The sequence below is a fragment of the Babylonia areolata genome, chromosome 7 (assembly GCF_041734735.1).
Source record: "Babylonia areolata isolate BAREFJ2019XMU chromosome 7, ASM4173473v1, whole genome shotgun sequence".
NCBI classification, from domain to species: domain Eukaryota; kingdom Metazoa; phylum Mollusca; class Gastropoda; order Neogastropoda; family Buccinidae; genus Babylonia; species Babylonia areolata.
The window spans coordinates 21,134,816-21,159,493 of NC_134882.1; the positions used below are offsets into that span (position 1 = coordinate 21,134,816).

A 24,678-nucleotide genomic window follows, 5' to 3' on the forward strand; every position below is an offset into this window, starting at 1 on the left:
GATAGATGACAGTGAAACACTTGACTCATGATAGATGACTGAAACAAACAACTCATCGGACCGACCCATGATACATGACAGTGAAAAAAACGACCCATGATACATGACAGTGAAACACTTGACCAATGATATGTTACAGTGAAACAAACGACCCTTGATAGATATCTGACTGAAACACCTGACCCATGACAGATGACAGTGAAACAAATGACCCATGATCGATGACAGTGAAACAAACTACCCATGATAGATGACAGTAAACCTGACCCATGCTAGATGCCAGTGAAGCAAACGACCCATCGGACCGACCCATGATACATGACAGTGAAACACCTGACCCGTGATAGATGACAGTGAAACAAACTACCCGTCAGGCTGACCCATGATAGATCACAGTGAAACCCTTGACCCATGACTGACAGTGAAACATCTGACCCATGACAGATGACAGTGAAACAAACAACCCATGACAGATGGCAGTGAAACAAACGACCAATGATAGATGTCAGTGAAACAAACGACCTATGATAGATGGCAGTGAAAGTGAAACAAACGACCCATGATAGATGGCAGTGAAACAAACGACCCATGATAGATGACAGTAACACCTGACCCATGATAGATGACAGTGAAACACTTGAACCATGATAAATGACAGTGAAACAAACGACTCCGTCACGCTGACCCATGATAGATGACAGTGAAACACACGACCCATGATAGATGACACTGAAACAAACGACCCCGTTACGCTGACCCATGATAGATGACAGTGAAATAAACGACCCCGTCACGCTGATCCATGACAGATGTCAGTAAAACACTTGACCCATGACAGATGACAGTGAAACAAACGACACCGTGAGACTGACCCATGATAAGATGACAGTGAAACAAACGATCCCGTCAGGCAGACCCATGATAGACGACAGTGAAACATGTGACCCATGACAGATGTCAGTAAAACAAGTGACCCATGATAGACGACAGTGAAACAAGTGACCCATGATAGACGACAGTGAAACAAACGACTCCGTCAGGCTGACCAATGATAGATAACAGTGAAACAAACGACCCACGATAGATGACAGTGAAACGATCCCGTCAGGCCGACTCATGATAGATGACAGTGAATCAAAGGACCCTGTCAGTCTGACCCATGATAGATGACAGTGAAACACCTGACCCATGATAGATGACAGTGAAACGTCTGACCCATGATAGATGACAGTGAAACACCTGACCCATGATAGATGACAGTGAAAGAAACGACCCCGTCAGTCTGACCCATGATAGATGACAGTGAAACACCTGACCCATGATAGATGACAGTGTAACAAACGACTCTGTCAGGCCGACCCAAGCTGTGGCATCGTGATCCAAAATGAAACGAGAGGGGAGGAAAGGCTGATGGACATGGTGGATGGGGAAGGGTGGGGATAGAGGGATGAAGACGCACGAAAAAACCAAAAGGGCTGACTTTCACATTCGTGGTGCAAAGAGTGAGAGCCACACTGACAGCTGATATACCAAGTTTAAGCGATTACCCGAATAGTCAACCATTATTATACAATGACCTTTCGAGAATACGGCCACACATAATTATACAATGACCTTTCGTAAATGCGGTCAAAGATAAAATACGAAAGCGCACGACTTTTTACGATTTAGGTACATGGGTCAGTAATGATGCTGAAAACACAATGGAGCGTGTTGCAGACAGAAAGACAATGTGCAGGGCAGCAAAGTATCAGAACGTAGCTGAAGAGTCAACTAAACACGGCACCCCCTTGTCAACCCTAAACATCTCGTGCTTTCAAAACTGTCGTTTCGTTAATATTCCCCTTCAGACATTTTGTCGCTCTAAGTTGATGCCCAATATCTATAGATATCTATCTATCTCTACAGTGTGTGTGTGTGTGTGTGTGTGTGTGTGTGTGTGTGTGTGTGTGTGTGTGTGTTGGGGCTGATAGTAAGCGAAGTGGAGAAAGGGGTCAACAGCCCTGGACGGGCCGGTCCTTGAAAGTCACCAAGTTCATCAGCTATAATCTTCAAACATTACAAACCGTTGCCTTCACATATTATTTTTTGTACCAAATACCATCTAAAAAAAACTGAACACCTTAAAAGAAGATGAAGAGAAGGTAGCGCTAGACAGGACATATCCAAAGAGTGCCTCCAGATGCACAATGAAGAGAAAGCTGTAGCTGGACAGGACATATCCTAAGAATGCCTCCAGATGCACAATGAAGAGAAAGCTGTAGCTGGACAGGACATATCCTAAGAATGCCTCCAGATGCACTGTGAAGAGAAAGCTGTAGCTGGACAGGACATATCCTAAGAATGCCTCCAGATGCACAATGAAGAGAAAGCTGTAGCTGGACAGGACATATCCTAAGAATGCCTCCAGATGCACAATGAAGAGAAAGCTGTAGCTGGACAGGACATATCCTAAGAATGCCTCCAGATGCACTGTGAAGAGAAAGCTGTAGCTGGACAGGACATATCCTAAGAATGCCTCCAGATGCACTGTGAAGAGAAAGCTGTAGCTGGACAGGACATATCCTAAGAATGCCTCCAGATGCACTGTGAAGAGAAAGCTGTGGCAGGACACCGGAAGGAAAAAGAGCGTGACGAAAAGCATGAGACATGGCGCAGTACGGAAGGAACACAAGTGACATGAGGAAGGCTGGCTGAGACAGGCAACACTGGAGATCTCTGGTGACGGCCATACATGCTGCTGGGCACGAAGAGGATCAACACTAAAACCAGATCCTCTCACAAACCACCATTACTTTAAACAATCGTCATCACCCGTTTCTAAAGCTCCACTCCAACATTATAGTGTCTCGTGAAAGCGACGGACTATCGGACATTGTCATTCCAACTCTCTTGCAAGTTGGCTCCCTGCCGCCGGTTCCAATTCCAAAACAGATCAGTGATGGGATGGGTGGGAGGGTAATTGGTCGGCTTCCCACGTCCAGAGAAGCCCAACTTCACCTACACACCCCCTCATCAACCCCCCCAGCCCCTCTCCCCAATCTTTTCCAGCTTCGCATGCAGCCAACGCCTTTCGGCAGTGCTGGATGGGACCGGCCAGCCAGACCAATGACCGGCAGTAACAGGAAGGAATGAGGGGGAAGGGAACAGGTGGATGGGAGGACAGATGGCATGATGAAAAGGACACTGCTGGAGTGGGGTGCGGAGGTTGAATTGTTTTTTGGGGGGAGGGCGCGGGCGGGGGCGGACGAGGCAGTGCGAGTGAGCAATGTGTTTTGGCACACGGTCGTGTCTGAAGTATGAACTGACCGAATTCACTTATGAAATACACTGTGTTGAAAAGTTAGAGTCCCAGGTCGTGTCACACTCTTCTTTTTTTTTTTTTTTAAACTGTCCTGCCGACCCCGCTGGGTTACCTCACCACCACCAAACACCCACCATCACACACACACACATATACACGCACGCACTCAAATTCACGGGGAAGGCAGGTTACCTAGATTTCCACCCATTACAGTTGGATGCGATTACTTCATTTCACATGTCGTGGATCTCTCTATCTGTTCCTTAAGACAGACATATGTAATATCTACACTTTTTAGTTTTATGAAAGTAACGTTGATAGCATACTATAATACTATTACAAAACGAATGGATGGCTGAGTATCAATTATTTCTCTCTGACATGTGTCTGGGTTTGTTTGTTTTTGTTTTGTTTTGTTGTTATTTTATTCGGGTTTTTTTTGTTGTTGTTTTTTTGTTGTTGTTGGTTAAAGTACTGTGAATATAAGCTGTCAGGATGCGGTGTTCAGATGTAGATCTTTGTGCTGCTGGAACAGGCAGAGTGCACAGTGTTAAACTGGTGGTGAAACAAGACTGAACCTTGTCAATGGACCCTTGGAGGTAATGGCAATTCAGTGTCAAAGCGTCAACTCTCTCTCTGTCTCAGGCCAAATTTAATGTTCTTCCCTTAATTAATAATGTTAATAGGTACACTGAAGGTGATGTTTTAAAACACTGTCCTTTAGCCAAGGCTTACTGGAAAATGAATACCACCCATTGTCTGTTCTATGTACATTGATTACTGACATATTTTTCTTCAAGACTGTGTAAGTATACATGTCTCGTTGTACACTTCATCGATCAAACAACGAACAGAGAAATTGTCAAATATTGAAATTGATTTTCGGAAGGAGAAACCATACGATTAGACATAATTAAGTATAAGAAGATCCAGTCCATGAACAGTATGATATTGTGTGATGCTATTCAAGTACTGCAATACCCCCCTCCCACGCCCAGCTCCCTGGTTTTGAATTGTGTGGTCCATGGCTAAAATTTGATAAAAACATTTTCGTTCGTACGTTCTCTTTCTAACTGCTGTCTAACTTTGATGTCTGATTTGTAATCTTTTATCATCTCAACTTCTGCAATCCTCTTGATCATGAATATTTAAAACTGATTTTGATTAATAATATCCATTCCCCTTCACCCGAAGTGAAGAAATCACCTTGAGTGTTGAGGCTTCAGGCTCTCAGTGCCCCCCCCCCCTTCCCCTCCCCGACGTACATCTCAATCGTATTATCAAAGTTTAAAACCCCAAAGAACACACACTCCGCATACCACGCTATGAGCTGTCTTGGTGGCAAGAAAATATGACAAGTGTGTGTACATCCCCACTCACACAGATACAAAGTAATCATCACGCCATGGGCCCATCACCATGCCGAGCGTGGCGCGGTCAGATCGATGCCAGCTGTGTACCACGCCACCATCTACCACGAAGCGTTTCCTGCTGCGTCAGCCAGTACGCTGTGTCTGGTCTCATGCACTACTCTGGCAGCAAACAACAGTCTGTGGTTTGTCTCTGATCAATGAAAACGCTGGTTCAAGCAAGTTTTAAAAAAGGATGTGCTGTGCGACCGAGCTCCCAGTGCTTGAGAAAACATGACACCTAGAGACCAATCGTCGAAAAAACGCAAATAAATTAACAATAAGCAAACAAAAATCCATTGTGTAACAAGCCGGGTGAGATTCGAGGCACTTGTTACACCAGGTCGCTTTTGTTCAGTTCCCAGAATTTGCTTGCTGCTTGCCTGTCTGGCTGTTGACACTGCAAGTTTTCATTGGTTAGACAAGTACAGAGCTGGCTTGTTTTTTGTTTTTGTTTGGGGGGGAAGCTGCAAGCCCTGATCCATCAAGGAGAACTGAACCACCCCCTCCCCTCCCCCCACAAACCGCAAGACAGCTGTCTTGTTTCCTACGCGCGTTAAATCACCCCCACCCCCACTCCTGCGCCACTGCTCCCCGCTTCCGGTGAAATCGAAGAGGCAAAACAGTAATGCCACTGATTACAGTGCCCATAAAACAAACAAAAAATCCAGATCAATTGTTGTCGGATGTAATGCCATTGATTACAATGCCCATAAAACAGACAACAAAAAATCCAGATCAATTGTTGCCGGATGCAATGCCATTGATTACAGTGCCCGTGAAACAGACAACAAAAAACCCAGATCAATTGTCGGATGTAATGCCACTGATTACAGTGCCCGTAAAACAGACAACAAAAAATCCAGATCAATTGTTATCGAATGCAGTGCCATTGCTTACAGTGCCCGTAAAACAGACAACAAAAAAACCAGATCAATTGTTGTCGGATGTAATGCCATTGATTACAGTGCTTGTAAAACAGACAACAAAAAATCCAGATCAATTGTTATCGGATAAAATGCCATTAATTACAGTACCCGTAAAACAGACAACAAAAACTCCAGATCAATTGTTATTGGATAAAATGCCATTAATTACAGTGCCCGTAAAACAGACAACAAAAAATCCAGATCCACCCCACCAATCCCCTCCCCACCACCCCCACCAATCCCCTCCCCACCACCACCCCACCCACCAATCCCCCTTCACTCCCCTTGATTGCCATCTGACTGCATCCCCACACATCAAGGAGCAGCTAGTCTGATTTCTGTCCAAACACTGAAGCTGGCAGGGTCATGGCGGGAAAGACCCTGACTGCGCAAATCCGAGGTGCTGCTTAAATGGTGAAGGATTACAAGAGGATTGTTGGCGGGCTCTCTTTCTTACAGTCACACAGCCATTCTTTCTACACTGTAAACCTTCCCGTCCTATCTCGCTGCACGGCATCACGCCTATGTGTACTCGGCAGGAGGGAAATCGATACAATTGTTGCTGTTGTTGTTGTTTTGTTGTCTGTAGGGATGGGTGGGGGTAAGGGAAGGGCGCGGCTAGCATCCCTCTTGTTCCTCGTCCCACCCCTAAACGCGCATGTGTGTGTGTGTGTGTGTGTGTGTGTGTGTGCGCGCGCGCGTGTGTGTTCACGCACGCGGATTCGTGAAAGTGAATAAAACTCACCCTCTCTCTCTGAGATTTAGTTTCCCATGCCCCGCAAGGTAATTTACCACACTTTTCTTTAATCGCCACCATAAAAGAGAGAGGGATGGGGGGTTTGGAGATCTGGGGAAACTGAAATACATCCTGGCACCACAGATGAATCCGTTATTCGGCCAATCACCAAGCGTGGTGTCCGTGGTCAGAGGTGGGTGGACGCGGCCAGTACCAGCAGCCACCAGGCCTCCCACGTCCCCCTTGTGTGGGGGTGGCAAAGTTGGTTCTGAAAAAGGGATGGAAGGCAGGATGAGGGGAGGGGGTGAAGGAGGGGGGTGGTGAGGGAAAGGAAGGGGTGGGTGGTATGAGGGAAGTGGATTCCCATAATGCAATAATCACCTGCTTTGTCGGGTGGTGGGGGCTGTGATGGTGGGGCTGTGATAGTATGAAAAACGACGAGACAGCCTCCAAGATACACCCGCGCCCACCTCACGCTTCGTGTTCAACACACACACACACACCAGTTGTCTCGCTTCATGTTCAACACACACACACACACACCAGTTGGCTGCTTCATTCACTGTGCGGGGAACTGATCGAACGCTGTTGGCCGACAAACGAACCTCTTCCCTGCCTCGTTATCACTGTGGCCGGACAGTGGTGGGTGTTTTCTGCCCACTTTCGGAGCCAGCCCTTCTGTTCTGTTGAAATGACACGTCAATTTTTGTTCGTGTGAAACACAGGTCGTGTGTGTGACCCGTTTTCTTCACACAGAAAAAGAAAAGAAAAAAGAGTGTGAGAGAGGAACTCAATGATGGTAAGTCAGACCGACTCGTGGTGTGTCTCTGTGTGTCTGTGCGTGCATGAGTGGTGGAGGGCCAGCGGGGTTGAGTATCGCGAATTAACTATCACGTTTCATAAACTAGAGAAACCTGCACGAGTCAGATTTCAACAAGTGTTACAACGTTTGGAACTGGGTAAGAGTAAGAATAACAAGACGCTTGCTTGCATGCGTGGGTATGTGCCATCGGCACGATCTTTGCCAATAAAACCGTTCTTCGACTTTGCTTTTTGAATGTTTGCTCTTCGGATGAAGGACTGATGCCAGGATAGGGCAAGGAAAGGAAACGGGAACAGTCGTGGTTAATGACCGCTGAAGAACATGGGATTGAAGGTAATCTGATGATCAATCATAGTTAATGACCGCTGAAGAACATGGGATTGAAGGTAATCTGATGATCATTCGTGGTTAATGACCGCTGAAGAACATGGGATTGAAGGTAATCTGATGATCAGTCATGGTTAATGACCGCTGAAGAACATGGGACTGAAGGTAATCTGATGATCTGTCATAGTTAATGACCACTGAAGAAAATGGGATTGAAGGTAATCTGATGATCAGTTGTGGTTAATGACCACTGAAGAACATAGGATTGAAGGTAATCTGATGATCAGTCGTGGTTAATGACCGCTGAAGAACATGGGATAGAAGATAATCTGATGATCAGTCGTGGTTAATGACGCTGAAGAACTTGGGACAGAAGATAATCTAATGATCAGTCGTGGTTAATGATGCTGATGAATATGGGACTGAAGGAAATCTGATGATCAATCGTGGTTAATGACGCTGATGAACATGGGATTGAAGATAATTTGATGATCAGTCATGGTTAATGACGCTGAAGAACATGGGATTGAAGATAATTTGATGATCAGTCATGGTTAATGACCACTGAAGAACATGGGATTGAAGGTAATCTGATGATCAGTCATGGTTAATGACCGCTGAAGAACATGGGATTGAAGGTAATCTGATGATCAGTCGTGGTTAATGACCGCTGAACAACATGGGATAGAAGATAATCTGATGATCAGTCGTGGTTAATGACGCTGAAGAACTTGGGATAGAAGATAATCTGATGATCAGTCGTGGTTAATGATGCTGATGAACATGGGACTGAAGGTAATCTGATGATCAGTCGTGGTTAATGACGCTGATGAACATGGGATTGAAGATAATTTGATGATCAGTCATGGTTAATGACACTGAAGAACATGGGATTGAAGATAATTCGATGATCAGTCATGGTTAATGACCGCTGAAGAACATGGGATTGAAGATAATTTGATGATCAGTCGTGGTTAATGACACTGATGAACATGGGATTGAAGATAATTTGATGATCAGTCGTGGTTAATGACCGCTGAAGAACATGGGATTGAAGATAATTTGATGATCAGTCGTGGTTAATGACTGCTGAAGAACATGGGATTGAAGATAATTTGATGATCAGTCGTGGTTAATGACGCTGAAGAACATGGGACTGAAGACAATTTGATGATCAGTCGTGGTTAATGGCCGCTGAAGAACATGGGATTGAAGATAATCTGATGATCAGTCGTGGTTAATGATGCTGATGAACATGGGATTGAAGATAATTTGATAATCAGTCATGGTTAATGACGCTGATGAACATGGGATTGATGATAATCTGATGATCAGTCATGGTTAATGACTGCTGAAGAACATGGGATTGAAGGTAATCTGATGATCAGTCGTGGTTAATGACGCTGAAGGACATGGGATTGAAGATAATTTGATGATCAGTCATGGTTAATGACCGCTGAAGAACATGGGATTGAAGATGATTTGATGGTCTGTCATGGTTAATGACGCTGAAGAACATGGGATTAAAGGTAATCTGATGATCAGTTGTGGTTAATGACCGCTGAAGAACATGGGATTGAAGATAATCTAATGACCGGTGAAGAACATGGGATTGAAGATAATCTGATGATCAGTCATGGTTAATGACCGCTGAAGAACATGGGATTGAAGATAATCTGATGATCAATCATAGTTAATGACCGCTAAAGAACATGGGACTGAAGGTAATCTGATGATCAGTCGTGGTTAATGACCACTGAAGAACATGGGATTGAAGGTAATCTGATGATCAGTCATGGTTAATGACTGCTGAAGAACATGGGATTGAAGGTAATATGATAATCAGTTGTGGTTAATGACCGCTGAAGAACATGGGGTTGAAGATAATCTGATGATCAGTCATGGTTAATGACCGCTGAAGAACATGGGACTGAAGGTAATCTGATGATCAGTCATGGTTAATGACCGCTGAAGAACATGGGATTGAAGGTAATCTGATGATCAGTCGTGGTTAATGACCTCTGAAGAACATGGGATTGAAGTTATCTGATGATCAGCTGTGGTTAATGACTACTGAAGAACATTATTTCTTGATTTGCTCTTCATGAACAAGTTATTGATACAAATGATATGGTTCATCAGCCATTGCATTAAAATTGAAGTGCCACATGTGAACACAGAATAAGCTTTATTAAGCTTGTTGATGCTCTTTTACTTTTGTTTGCATTGTAATCATGTGTACTGCTGAACAATTAAGATTATTTAAACCAAAAATATGGGATTGAAGGTTCTCTGATGATCAGTCATGGTTCTAAACAAGTGAAGAACATTGACCATTCTGTGATGATCAGTAAAGGTAAATAATTGCAGAACTTGGGACTGAGGGTTCTCTGATGATCAGTTTTCAGCTCAGTAACTAGGGTGTCCATCTTAGGAAAGAAAAGATGAATAGTCACGGTAAATAACCGTAGAAGAACATGGGATTTAAATTTTTTTTTGTAAGCCAAACCCATCAGGATTTTAAAATATTTGTATTATTAACCCAGCTAATTCCAAAGACATTTCGAATATGAAAACACATCAGAAAACATTATCAACATCTGATAATATACTAAATATATAAAATTATCATCATAATACATAAGCACATACAGGATTTTCTAACTTTAAATTACAGCTAGTAACAACAACAAAAAGGTGGGAAACAATGTTTATCTGTTTCATCATGATAATCACAAACAGTTGCATCAAAAAGTGGAAATTTTTGTGTACCAGGGTAGGACATAAAACAGTGTACATGAGTAAAACAATATGTGTGATCCTGATGTCCAGAAAACCAGGTACAATGACTGTGTCCATGTGTCTGTTGTTCCCACTTCTTTCATCTCTCTCTCTTACTTTTTTTAATTAGATTTGTTTTTATCAAAAACAGACGAAATCTTATGGAACACAACATATTGCCATGACAAATTTCTCTCCATGATTCATTTATTTAAAAAATAAAATAAAATAAATAAAATAAACACACACACACACGCAGTCAACACAACGCAGTCCAGCACACACACACACACATGATCAAGTGGCAATCCAAACTGAAAACACTATCAAGTTGGAAGAGCTGAAGTAAGCAACTTCTATCCAGATCTTTTATCTGTGGTTGCTGTAAAGATAATCATCCAAAACAGAGCAAAGTCATACTGTACGAGGGTGAAATGAAGAGTTTATCAGACCTTGAGCACACTGTACACTCTGAAGTCACTTGGGTGGTGGGCAACTTGCTTTGTTGGTGACTGGTATCACTCTCGCTCTTCTTGTCACAGTTCTCATCATGGTGACAGGTACCACTCTCGCTCTCCCTATCACAGTTCTCATCATGGTGACAGGTACCACTCTCGCTCTCCCTATCACAGTTCTCATTATGTATGTTGGTGACAGGTACCACTCTCGCTCTCCTTATCACAGTTCTCATCATGGTGACTGGTACCACTCTTGTTCTCCCTATCACAGTTCTGATTATGTATGTTGGTGACAGGTACCACTCTCGCTCTCCTTATCACAGTTCTCATCATGTATGTTGGTGACAGGTACCACTCTCACTCTCCCTATCACAGTTCTCATCATGGTGACAGGTACCACTCTCACTCTCCCTATCACAGTTCTCATCATGGTGACTGGTACCACTCTCACTCTCCCTATCACAGTTCTCATCATGTATGTTGGTGACAGGTACCACTCTTGCTCTCCATATCACAGTTCTCATCATGTATGTTGGTGACAGATACCACTCTCGCTCTCCCTATCACAGTTCTCATGGTGACAGGTACCACTCTTGCTCTCCCTATCACAGTTCTCTTCATGGTGACAGGTACCACTCTTGCTCTCCCTATCACAGTTCTCATCATGTATGTTGGTGACAGGTACCACTCTTGCTCTCCCTATCACAGTTCTCATAATGTGTGTTGGTGACAGGTACCACTCTTGCTCTCCCTATCACAGTTCTCATCATGTATGTTGGTGACAGGTACCACTCTTGCTCTCCCTATCACAGTTCTCATCATGTATGTTGGTGACAGGTACCACTCTTGCTCTCCCTATCACAGTTCTCATCATGTATGTTGGTGACAGGTACCACTCTTGCTCTCCCTATCACAGTTCTTATCATGTATGTTGGTGACTGGTACCACTCTTGCTCTCCTTATCACAGTTCTCATCATAGTGACAGGTAGTGACAGGTACCACTCTCGCTCTCCCTACCAGTTCTCATCATGTATTCTGGTGACTGGTACCACTCTTGCTCTCTCTATCACATTTCTCATCATGTGACAGTGCTGGGTATGCAAAGTACAAAGGTTTTCTTTGCTGGCCGATACAGTTGATTTTGTTTGAACTTCAGATGATTGTTTTTAATTCTATCTTGTGTGTTACCTGCAGATGACTGTGTTTAATATTACCTGTCATACATTACCTGCTGATGATTTGTTTTTAAGTTGACCTGTTTAGTCTGACTTGTTCATGGATTTTTCATTCTACTGACACAGTTGTAAATTCAACACTCATGGAACTGAAGACCGAACTTCTGAGTTTTACCAGACCCACATTTCAAAACTAGATGAAGATCTAAATCTGGAATTTTATCTTCCAAACTGTTCAATGCAAAGTATAGACTGACATTATTTTTCGGGTGTTGATGACATTCTTTGCATCACAGTTCTCTCTCCTGTCCTTACCTGTTGTTTTTCCTTTGTCAGTTGATGGTCTGCTCCACAGTTGTCTTTTCTATAATTCCTTATAGTTCTAACTTTCGTTTTCCCTTTGTCAACTGATGGTCAGCTCCACAGTTGTCTTTTCTATAATTCCTTATAGTTCTAACTTTCGTTTTTGATTTGTCAATTGATGGTCAGCTCCACAGTTTTCTTTTCCATAATTCCTTATAGTTCTTTCGTTTTTCATTGTCAGCTGATGGTCAGTTCCACAGTTGTCTATTCTATAATTTCTTATAGTTCTTTCGTTTTTCATTGTCAGCTGATGGTCTGCTCCACAGTTGTCTTTTCTATAACTCCTTATATTTTAACTTTCATTTTTGATTTTTCAGCTGATGGTGGTCTTCTCCTTAATTACTCCAAGTTGTGTTTTTTCTTTGTGGTGATCTGATCCACTTTTTTTCCTTTCAAGTTTTGTTTTATTTTTGCCAGTTGATGGTGGTCTTCTCCACAGCAATTTTTATCATGATTCCTTTTAATTTTTTTTTTATGCATATTCAATATTCCCATTAAACAAAGACACAGAGCATCAAATGAAACATCAATCAAGCAATCAACAAGCAAACAACTCATAATGTACTCAGTGGTCAGTCGTTTTTTTCCTTCCAACATTTAAAACCATCACTGATAATTTATGTGTTAGTTCATTTATGTTTCTGATATGTATATTACTATTAGTCTTTTGTGAAGGTCTATGAATCTCAAACTAGAGGCAAGATTGCACTGGCTCTTAATGCTGCAGCCTTGGTGGCTAACTGTCCTAAAACCCTTATAGCCAAGTGGGTGAGAGTGTAACATGGGCAAGACATTCTCCACTATAATCAAAATTCTAGCTCAGATTGCGAGGGCAACAGTTGCCTCCTCTGCTGTTCTGACGGTCATAGGTGGACAGGACTGGAAATAGTCTGATAAAATTCTGCATTCACATACGAAGTACTTGACACAGACAATAAGTTGTCAAATATTTAATCTGATTTTATGTATTCACCATTTCTTTAAAATAAAATTAAAGCATTTTAATCCAAGCAGTTTTCATAGCTATCCCTTAAAATTAACATGAAACATATTCCTGATCACAACCCCCATACCCTTCCTACTGCCTTCAACACACACATATACACACAAACAGCAGAGGAAAAAGAAAAAAACCCAAACTTGCTCATACCCATGTCTAATCAACCAACCCCCCACAACTTTGAGGTTACAACAGAGAACTGAAGCAGTTTACCAAGGACCTTGGAAAATTTCTCCTGCTGCCAAGTCAATTTGAAATTTTCATTATTATTTTGTGGCATGTGTTCTCTGACCCAATGTGTTGCACTGTTTCAGGTAGGTCCACATCATGTGCAGGCAGACTGACCCGAGATAAGGCTGATCCCCAGCAAAGCACAAAGAGAAGGAGGACGTGTGGGGGTTCCTAACCTGCCTGCAGTCCTCCTCAGCATCATTGTCATCATCATCAGTGGCATGCTGTATCAAGGATGACGTGTGTGGGTTCCTAACCTGCCTGCAGTCCTCCTCACCATCGTGGTCGTCGTCATCAGTGGCGTGCTGTATCAAGGATGATGTGTGGGGGTTCCTAACCTGCCTGCAGTCCTCATCGTCGTCGTCGTCATCAGTGGCGTGCTGTATCAAGGATGACGTGTGGGGGTTCCTAACCTGCCTGCAGTCCTCCTCCTCATCGTCGTCGTTGTCATCATCAGTGGTGTGCTGTATCAAGGATGACGTGTGGGGGTTCCTAACCTGCCTGCAGTCCTCCTCATCATCGTCGTCGTCGTCATCAGTGGCGTGCCGTATCAAGGAGGATGTGTGGGTTCCTAACCTGCCTGCAGTCCTCCTCATCGTCATCGTCGTCACCATCAGTGGCATGCTGTATCAAGGATGATGATGTGTGTGGGTTCCTAACCTGCCTGCAGTCCTCATAATCATCGTCAGTGCCGTGCTGCGTGGTGTCCCTGACCTTCAGTGCAGTCAGGCAATGGGTCAGGGGCAGCCATGGCTGAGAGGCACTGTGTTGTCCAAGTTTTGGCTCCTGGCCGTACTGCTGCTGACTGTGGCCCACAGCACTGCCCGGTCCTGGCCCCTCAGCCAGGATGCCCCCCCATGTCCCACTGCCTGCCAGTGCTCTTGGTCCCCCCTGAATGGCACCAGCACCCACATGGCTGCTACCTGTGGCCAGGCGGGCCTGACTAAACTGCCAGCCAACCTGCCCTCCAACCTGCTGTCTCTGGACCTGGGGGGGAACCACCTCACCTCACAGCTGACCGGGCTCCCCCTGCTGGGCCAGCTGCAGCTCCTAGACTTGTCCAACAACTCCCTGACCCTCCTCCACACAGGGCTCTTCACCAATATGACCAAGCTCACCACGCTCAGTCTCTGTGGGAACAGGATAGAAGTGCTGGAAGACCGTGTGTTTGAAAGTCTCCATGCTGTCCATGTGCTCAACCTGGCATTTAACAAGCTGAGGAGCTTGAACAACAGTGTCCTCTTTGGGCTGGACAGTGTGCAGGTGCTGAATCTGACCAACAACTTGATAGGTCAAGTGTCCAACCAAACTTTCCTCTACCTCCACCGCCTTAAGGTTCTGGACCTCAGCCACAATCGCTTGCAGTATCTTCCCACCGATGCCTTCCTCGGCCTCACATCCGTGCATACCATCCTGCTTTGTAACAATTATCTCACCGATATCATGGGAGCTTTCCACGGCCTTCAACAACTCAGTGCTCTTGATCTTTCTTACAACAGGCTGGATGCATTAGAAAATGATACCTTTGCAGATCTACAACAACTAAGCTCTCTACAACTGTCTTTCAACAACATCTCAAACATTTCACCAACTGTTTTCACTTTCAGCGCTGTTCTCAAAAGGTTAGATCTTCAAGGGAATTCTTTAGAACAGCTACAAGGTGGCTTGTTTGACAACTTGTCATCACTGCAACATTTAGACCTGAGCCAAATGCCTTATCTGCAGTGGATAAGTTGTGATGCACTGGAAAGCGTGGTATCTCTGAGGTTTCTCAATGTGAGCCACAACCCCCAGCTGTCTTTCCTGCCCCCCCAGCTGCTGGCCCATCTGCCCCAGCTCAGTGTGCTTGATCTCAGGTCCAACAACCTCTCCCTGCTGTCCCACCTCACATTCCACACCAATCCCCGCCTCTCCCACCTCTACCTGGCCCACAACCCCTTCCTGTGTGGCTGTGGGATGGCCTGGATGCTGCCTCAGCCCCACAGTGCCAACCTGTCTGTGCTGACTGACCGGGACAGTGTACTGTGTCAGTTACCATCCAATGGTACTGCTGTTCCCATCTCACAGGTGTCTCAGGAAATTATACGGTGCAATAATGTGACGTCAATCAATGCCACTGACACTGTTTTTGCCAAAATCGGTTCCCAGTTAGTGCTCAGGTGTGACTACAGTGCGGACGAGAGCAGTGTGCTAACATGGACCACACCACGAGGACGAGTGTTTCATTATCATCCCTACCACCCCCAAGGCACCTGGCACCTCCTCCAGGTGAGCAGTGCCAACAGTCAGATGGAGGAATCCCCCCCCCAACACTGGTGGCGCTCTCAAACAAGCTATGATGCAGATATCCAGTACAGCCCTGACCACATGGTGCTGCAGCAAGACGGGTCTCTCTTCATCGACTTTGTGCTTAGGTCAGACGCAGGACCCTACCAGTGTAGTGTGCACAATTCCCAGCACAAGGCGTCCGTCACGACCACCTTGCTCCTAGACTACACCATCCTCTTTGATGTGAAGATCATGAGCATCGTTGTAGGCCTGGCCTGTGCTGCTTCCTTTCTAACGTTGAACACAGTCTACGTCATCATCATGTGGGGAGCCAGAAAACTGGTCAACAAGCGTCGTCGTCAACGAATCCACAAACTGCTGGAGAGTTTGGATGAGTACCGCACCACTCAGATTGCTCGAATCAGGAGCAATTACAGTGTCCAGCTGGGTCGTATTCGTGATCACTACCACACCCAGTCTATGCGCCTCAAAGACAACTACAACACGCAGATGAAGAGGGTGCGGCGAGGGTGCTCCAACCAAGTGGAGCGTATCCGTGACAACTACCACACACGGCTGACCCACCTCAAACAGTACAGCTCCCATCAGATCCAGCAGATCCGGGAAGCCACCAATCACCAGATCATCAGGATCCGTGATTACGGTTCCTTGCAGATGGAGCGTCTGAGGGAGACCTACAAACTTCAACAGCAACATGTTCTCAAAGTCATTGAGGCCATGAACCTGGAGAACTGTCGCACAGTCGTGGAGACAGAGTGTATGCGTACTGAGTCCATGATATTTGACATCAACTTTCCTGAACTTGATGATGATACCACTTCCACCGAGGAGGCGTCTTCCCAACACTCGCAGCCAGACTCTGTGTATGCCACAGCTCTCAATTCCGAGGGCTCCAGCCAGGAGAGTCTAGCAACGGTGGTAGAGGGTCAGGAAAGTGAGGGTTACCCAGTTACAGAGACCACTATTGTGGTGCTTCCCAGTGATCCAATCGATGCTGGGGGCAGCCTGCACAATTCTTCCAATTCCAGTTCACTGTCAGCTTTGTATGATGAGGAAATGGATGCCTCACATATGAACTCCGGCGATGACAATGAGAAAGAGACTGTTATGTAGCTTGTTGGACATGTGTTGAAGTGAACAGTGCCATGGCCAGAGACCAGTCATGGGATACAGATATCTTCACCAACTATTTGATACCAAAGCTGACAACCTATTGTTGCTTGATCAAACAAGACTCCGTGTGATGCAAAAAACACTTTTGAAATGTCCAATGAAAATGTGTGATGCTTCCCTGTCGGCTGTGTGGTCCGGAAGACTGCCTTCCTCCAGTGAGTTGTGCGCAACTTCTATGAATAACATATCCTAGAATATCATGTTCACATGATTTCTTATTCCACTTTTTTGGACCATAAGATGAAAATGATTGATTAATCAGTTTGTCAACTAGTTCATGGTTTATTTTGAAAAAAATGGCCTGAAGTATAACATGTACTGTGATCAAATATAGTTAACATGAATAATCCATGGATAACTTGTGCTTTATATCTTTAAGGTGGGCAGACAGTTGCTGGTAAGGAAACCACATCAACAACCATTTTTATTTTTTTTTTATTTTTTAATATATAGCACAGAAGTCTTGGTTCCCCTTATTCTCTCCAGGGTTCCAGACTGTGTTCTTGTTAATAAAATTTCACACAATCCAAAATCTACAATCTTCTTGAGTTTTAACCAGTCTCTGTTTCAAGGCTTGATTCACTGGAGAAAACTGGGCTTCTCTCAAGCTAAAAAGTTACAATGCAAAAACACTATATGAACATAGTCACAGCATTTGAGATGTGTCCATTTGAAGGTACTGGAGCTTTAAAACATCCACCCCAAACCAAAATTTTACAGCAGGGGATAATCCCAGTTCAAGATCTCTTCCATTTTCACTTTTTCTCCAGTTGAAAAGATGATGGGTTGAGTTACTTTCCAGCAATGTTTAGTGTCAAGAAAAAGGCCACCATTTCGCAAATGTCTGACTAGGCTTGTGACTTTGGTTGTAGGTATCATGAAAATGGTGTCAGCTTGGACAACCACAGGTTGTAAGTATCCTGAAAATGGTGTCAGATAGGACAACCACAGGTTGTATCAGTTTCAGTTTCAGTAGCTCAAGGAGGCGTCACTGCGTTCGGACAAATCCATATACGCTACACCACATCTGCCAAGCAGATGCCTGACCAGCAGCGTAACCCAACGCGCTTAGTCAGGCCTTGAGAAAAAAAAAATATATATAGATAGCTTACATCAATAAATAAATAAATAATAATTATGATATAAATCCATGATATAAAACCACAGGTTGTAGGTATCCTGAAAATGGTGTCAGATAGGACAACCACAGGTTGTAGGTATCCTGAAAATGGTGTCAGACAGGACAACCACAGGTTTAAGTATCCTGAAAATGGTGTCAGATAGGACAACCACAGGTTGTAAGTATCCTGAAAATGGTGTCAGACAGGACAACCACATGTTGTAAGTATCCTGAAAATGGTGTCAGATAGGACAACCACAGGTTGTAGGTATCCTGAAAATGGTGTCAGATAGGACAACCACAGGTTGTAAGTATCCTGAAAATGGTGTCAGCTTGGACAACCACAGGTTGCAAGTATCCTGAAAATGGTGTCAGATAGGACAACCACAGGTTGTAAGTATCCTGAAAATGGTGTCAGATAGGACAACCACAGGTTTGTAGGTATCCTGAAAATGGTGTCAGATAGGACAACCACAGGTTGTAAGTATCCTGAAAATGGTGTCAGCTTGGACAACCACAGGTTGCAAGTATCCTGAACATGGTGTCAGATAGGACAACCACAGGTTGTAAGTATCCTGAAAATGGTGTCAGATAGGACAACCACAGGTTTGTAGGTATCCTGAAAATGGTGTCAGATAGGACAACCACAGGTTGTAAGTATCCTGAAAATGGTGTCAGCTTGGACAACCACAGGTTGCAAGTATCCTGAAAATGGTGTCAGATAGGACAACCACAGGTTGTAAGTATCCTGAAAATGGTGTCAGATAGGACAACCACAGGTTTGTAGGTATCCTGAAAATGGTGTCAGATAGGACAACCACAGGTTGTAAGTATCCTGAAAATGGTGTCAGATAAGACAACCACAGGTTGTAAGTATCCTGAAAATGGTGTCAGCTTGGACAACCACAGGTTGTAAGTATCCTGAAAATGGTGTCAGATAGGACAACCACAGGTTGTAAGTATCCTGAAAATGGTGTCAGATAGGACAACCATAGGTTGTAGGTATCCTGAAAATGGTGTCAGATAGGACAACCACAGGTTGTAAGTATCCTGAAAATGGTGTCAGATAGGACAACCACAGCCAGTCAGATTCTGACACTGATCTTCAGTGTGAAGCTGGATCAAGTGGTCATTTTAGATGAGATTATGTCTTAAATATTAAATAAAATACCATCTGAAGGTTGAAGGTGACTGTCAAAGTATGCCGAATGCAGTAAGCAATAAAGAAACTTACAAGTGCAGAATTAGGACAGGATAGGCCAAGAATGTCTTAACTCGTTCTACTCCAGCTACATATCTGAGGACTATGTACCAGTATTCTCGTACTAACACACTATTCTAATACTTATTCTCGCTTGGTGCAGTTGGCGTTCTAAACTTGACAGTGTACGGATTCCAGAAGCATGAACATGAAGCCCTGTTTCACTGATTAAATCAACAATTCTCTATCATTTTTTGCTGTACTTTTAGTGAACCACCCTATTTTAACTGATGTAGTCTCATGTAGTGCTAGTCCAGGAGAGTTGTACCAGGCATGTAGCGGTGGGGTATAATAAGTTGAGATATTCTTATTAAATACATCTTTAAAATTAACATATTGGTAATTATTAATTACAACATAATAAAAAGTATACTGTTAAAGTGATGTCAGTATCTTTTTCTTTGTTACACATTTACATGGGTTGAGCTCTGAACAGAACTTGGTTCTTTTCATACAGTGCTTTTTCCTGTATCAAGTTTCTTTTCTTTATATATATATATATATATATATATATATCAGTATCAGTATCGGTATCAGCAGCTCAAGGAGGCGTCACTGTGTTCGGTCAAATCCATATACGCTACACCACATCTGCCAAGCAGATGCCTGACCAGCAGCGTAACCCAACGCGCTTAGTCAGGCCTTGAGAAAAAAAAAAAAAAAAAAAAAAAAAAAAAAAAAAAAAAAAAATAAAATAAAATAAAATGATATATATATATAAATAACTGCAAGTGAATGTGTACATAGCATGAGAAATATTTCAACTGCAGCTTTTCCACTGGAGAAAAGATTAACAATAACAACTGAGAAATATTTTGAACTCTATAAATCTAATGAAATGATAACAACTAATATGGAAGTAGTTGAAAGCAAAAGTATGTCAAGTAGTCACCAGAAATCTACATCATTGTGAAATCAAAAGTTTGTTTTTAATCCATTTTGCACAAATTCTGGAAACTCACATTCATGCCTGAACACAACTGTTTCAAACATTGTTAGAAAGACTTCTAAACTTGTATTACTTTAGCAAAAACAGTCATCACTTGACAATTTGTTCAATACCAATTTATTTCCTTGACCTGTTTACGCAAAAATAGTTAATGTGTGTCAACTTTCATCAATTTCTTCAATCTATCTGAGCAAAAATAGTCAAAATGTGTCAGTTGTTGATGTTTATTTCTTCATCTCTACAGCAAAAATAGTCAAAAATGTCAGTTGTCAACAATCTGTTTTTCATCTGTTCAAGCAAAAATAGTCAAAATGTGTCAGTTGTCAACAATCTGTTTTTCATCTGTTCAAACGAAATAGTCAAAATGTGTCAGTTGTCAACAATCTGTTGTTTTTTTTATCTGTTCAAACAAAAATAGTCAAAATGTGTCAGTTGTCAACAACTTATATCATCTGTGCCAATTTATTCCTTTATCAGTACTGCTAGCGAAATTTGCCAATTCATGTATAGACAATTTATAATTATTTCATTTGATTAATTCTCATTTATTATTTCTATTTTGTGATCAGATTCCCTTCCTAATTTTTCCAGCCAATCATGCATTTCTGTGATGTTAGTTCAAAATGATTCTTTTGACATCAACATGTTTCTCACCAGCATGTCACGCTTCAATGACCACATCATTTACCACAATCATCACTCTTTCACACTTGTGTACTGTGTTGTGCAGTGTAAAACTTGTCAGAAAGGACAGGCAACTTATCAAGACCTGTGCAAAATTATTTTTATTGTCATTGGCTTCGGAAGATCTTTTGAAAGGGAAAGAGATGCTAAGAAAAATTCCATGAGCATACTGTGAAATGCAAAAGAAAGGCATAATCCATAATGCCCATTTTTGAAAACCAGCAGATTTAAAAGAATATAAAAAAGTGAATGCTAAACTGATGCAACCAGCAGATTTAAAGAAAAAAAATTAATCCATACCCATTCCGACAACAGAACTGAACCAGATCTATACTTGTAAAATCTTTATTTCATCCATTTTCAAAAACAAATGCATGTCTTAGCCTCTGGTTACTGTGTCCACAAAGAAACAAGAAAAAATGTGGTTTGTTTTAGAGTGTGTCAGAAGTGATACCTAGATTCAGAGGGGATCTTTACATCAACCTTCATCAGGAGTACATGGAGATGGCCGATATATCCTGTCCATGTGCACATCTCTGAGCACACATCCATGAAAAGAAAGAAAAAACACAATTGAATTATCTTAAAATTCCTGGTCACTGGGCAGCTTCCCTCCACTTCTAGCCACTTCAATGCACAGTGGCTAACCTCCCTCCCCTAACAATGGTTTCTGAATATCATGGCTAACCTCCCTCCCCTAACAATGGTTTCTGAATATCAACAATGGTTTCTGAATATCATGGCTAACCTCCCTCCCCTAACAATGGTTTCTGAATATCATGGCTAACATCCCTCCCCTCACCAATGGTTTCTGAATATCATGAATATCATGGCTAACATCCCTCCCCTCACCAATGGTTTCTGAATATCATGGCTAACCTCCCTCCCCTCACCAATGGTTTCTGAATATCATGGCTAACCTCCCTCCCCTCACCAATGGTTTCTGAATATCATGGCTGACATCACTCCCATTATGAATGGCTTCTGAAATTCATTTTCCCTTAGTTATAGTGAAAAGGCCACCTCAACCCACAGTGGCAAACCTCAATTTCTCAATTCAATAGCTCATCCCCCCACCCCACCCCCACACCCTGGCAGTTTGTTTCTGTGCCCTAGTGTTTCAATGTCCTACTGTGGTGCCTGAGGTTTGTGTCCACTCCTCACAAACATTTCCCAATTACTGACACAGCAGTGTGACATTTCTATAGTGTTTTAGATTTTGTTGCATTTTCCTATCTGGAAGATGTGCTGTCCCAACAGTGCAGGCAGTCCTATTTTGGTGAATGTGGCTGTGGCTACACACTGTCGTGGCTCTTCCTGATTGGGGTGTTGGAGGTAAATTAGTGAACATCTCCATGTCATCAAGCCCGAGACCACAGTTTGCTGAAAGTAGACATACACAATGCAGTCCATTCTCTTTTACTTTAAAGTAGCACTTACCATGTTCTGCTTCTGTTTGTCCACTGTTAGCTATCATTCAGCAGCTAAGAAAACTATATCATGAATGTCTCTTCTGACTATAACTGTTGCTTGTATCATTTTACACATCATTTGAGACTGATTGCTGCGATGCAAAAAAATTTCCATGTTGTTTTCTTTGAGGTCTTGAGTTCTGCATCACTTGGATAAATGAATGTTTTCCAAAATGTGTTGGAACATGTGTTATTTCTCTTCTGTTTCATCGTTTACTTTTACAACTGCCAAAAATGTTATGGCATTTATCCATGTAAGCTGTCATTGAAATGTTATGGCATTTATCCATGTAAGTTGTCATTGGTTGTATATTTATCTCCTGTTCACCTATGTGCCCTCAGCGGTTTTGAAATTTGCACAGTCCAGAGAGTTATTTATCATTCATGCAGTCCAGGGTGTTATTGGTTCCCCATCAGAGTGAAGGTGTTCGTAATACAATGGCCTCTATGACATGACATGTGGGGATAATTCACATAGCACTGGCTTCAGAAAGGGGTTGTGTCTGATTGTTTGGGACTTGTCTGTCAACCCACAGGGCACTAACATATCAGGCATTATTCCTGGACAATAATGCAACAACAACAAAATACTCTTTTCACACACTTTTGTCCCGCAGCATTCATTAAAAGTCTGGATTAGCCTAAATAACAGCCACCACCCATTACATCATATTATTTTAAAGTCATCTGTCAGATCATGTTGCAAAGGGTTAATACATATGCACTTAAACAGGAACATATACACTGCCTCTTTATCAGATGATCTAGTATAATCATCCCCATTATCACATGATCTTGTTTAATCATCCTGTTTATCACATGATCTAGTTCAATCATCCCATTTATCACAGGATCTAGTTTAATCATTAATATCCCATTTATCACAGGATCTAATTTATTGATCCCATTTATCACAGGATCTAGTTTACTGATCCCATTTATCACAGAAAATAGTTTACCCACTGATCATCCCATTTATCACAAGATCAAGTCTAATCATCCCATTTATCACAGGATCTAGTTTAATCATTAATCATCCTATTTATCACAGGATCTAGTTTAATCATCCTATTTATCAAAGGATCTAGTTTCATCATCTCTTCATTCCATTCACCCTAAAAATACTGTCTGTGTCAGACAGATCACCTTGTGAAATGATTCATCTATCAAACAGAAGAGAAATGGTATTTGTTCAACAACTTGCTTGCTTGCATTCAAGTTCCACTGGGTGAGGTGTGACCCAATTTGTTGAAAAGCTGGCAAAATCCAATTCCACTCAAAATCAGATTTTCCCGTCTTCCATCAACACACGAGTCATCACTTATGAAGACACACAAGTGGACAAGAGTCATAATTTATGAAGACTGACTGAACCACACTATCATAATTTATGAAGACTTAACCCAAGAAACCCAGCCAGCATGCAGACAGAAAATCACCATCAAAATTATGCACCTGAAGCAAACCGTGTCACCCTTCCATTGGCCTCTTTGATCAAAAATGGATTCTTTGGAGAAAAAAAAGAAAAAGAAATCTGAATCATCCGACTGAACGGGTCAGTGGGGCACCAATCTGAATGTCAAAATGCTGCTGTTCTTATTCCATGTAGAATACATTTTGACAAGGAAAAGTAGCAACAAGCAGTTTTTCAGGAAGTAAAAAATAGGGAGTACTTATCTACAGCGGCTGCAGACTGACAGTTTATACCAGATATCAAAGTATGTGCTCCTGGTCCTGGTAATGGAGTGGTGTAGGTGTCAAAAACATAACAACAACAACAAAAGTGTTGATTACACACAAAAGTTAACAAACTTCACACACAAACGCAGCTTACAGTTTAAAACGGAATATCAAAGTAGCTATCCTTTAAGCAGACAACACACTATATGTGTGAGCAATATTCCCTTGCAGTTTCTGACAAATGGTTGGTCTGTGGTGGACAGACTATGTCAGCTGTTGCCATTATGCCCATCTGTGTTCATGCAACATCATTTCTTTACAGATGTGTTAACCAGTGCAATCCGGCTGTTGTGTTTACCAATGCAACCACACTATGGGAAGCATTGTTCATCCTGGATATTATCACTATTCTGATGTTTATTCAAGATATGATTATTCAAGCAATGATTATTCAAGCATCGTTCATTCTAGCACAAAAATGTCTCTGACAGATGTGTTTTTCCTCAAGAGCAG

General features: G+C 42.6%; 2 protein-coding genes across 4 annotated transcripts in view; one reads left to right on the plus strand and one right to left on the minus strand.

Annotated features, from left to right (window-relative positions):
• LOC143283895 (uncharacterized) overlaps nt 1-24,678 on the minus strand; it is a 126,828-nt gene that overhangs the window by 67,310 nt on the left and 34,840 nt on the right. The gene's annotated exons all lie outside the window — the stretch shown is intronic.
• Nucleotides 14,260-23,698, plus strand: LOC143283894 (uncharacterized). Its single transcript, XM_076590285.1, has one exon. The coding sequence runs from the start codon at nt 14,270-14,272 to the stop codon at nt 16,937-16,939; it is 2,670 nt and encodes an 889-aa protein (XP_076446400.1). The 5' UTR covers nt 14,260-14,269; the 3' UTR covers nt 16,940-23,698.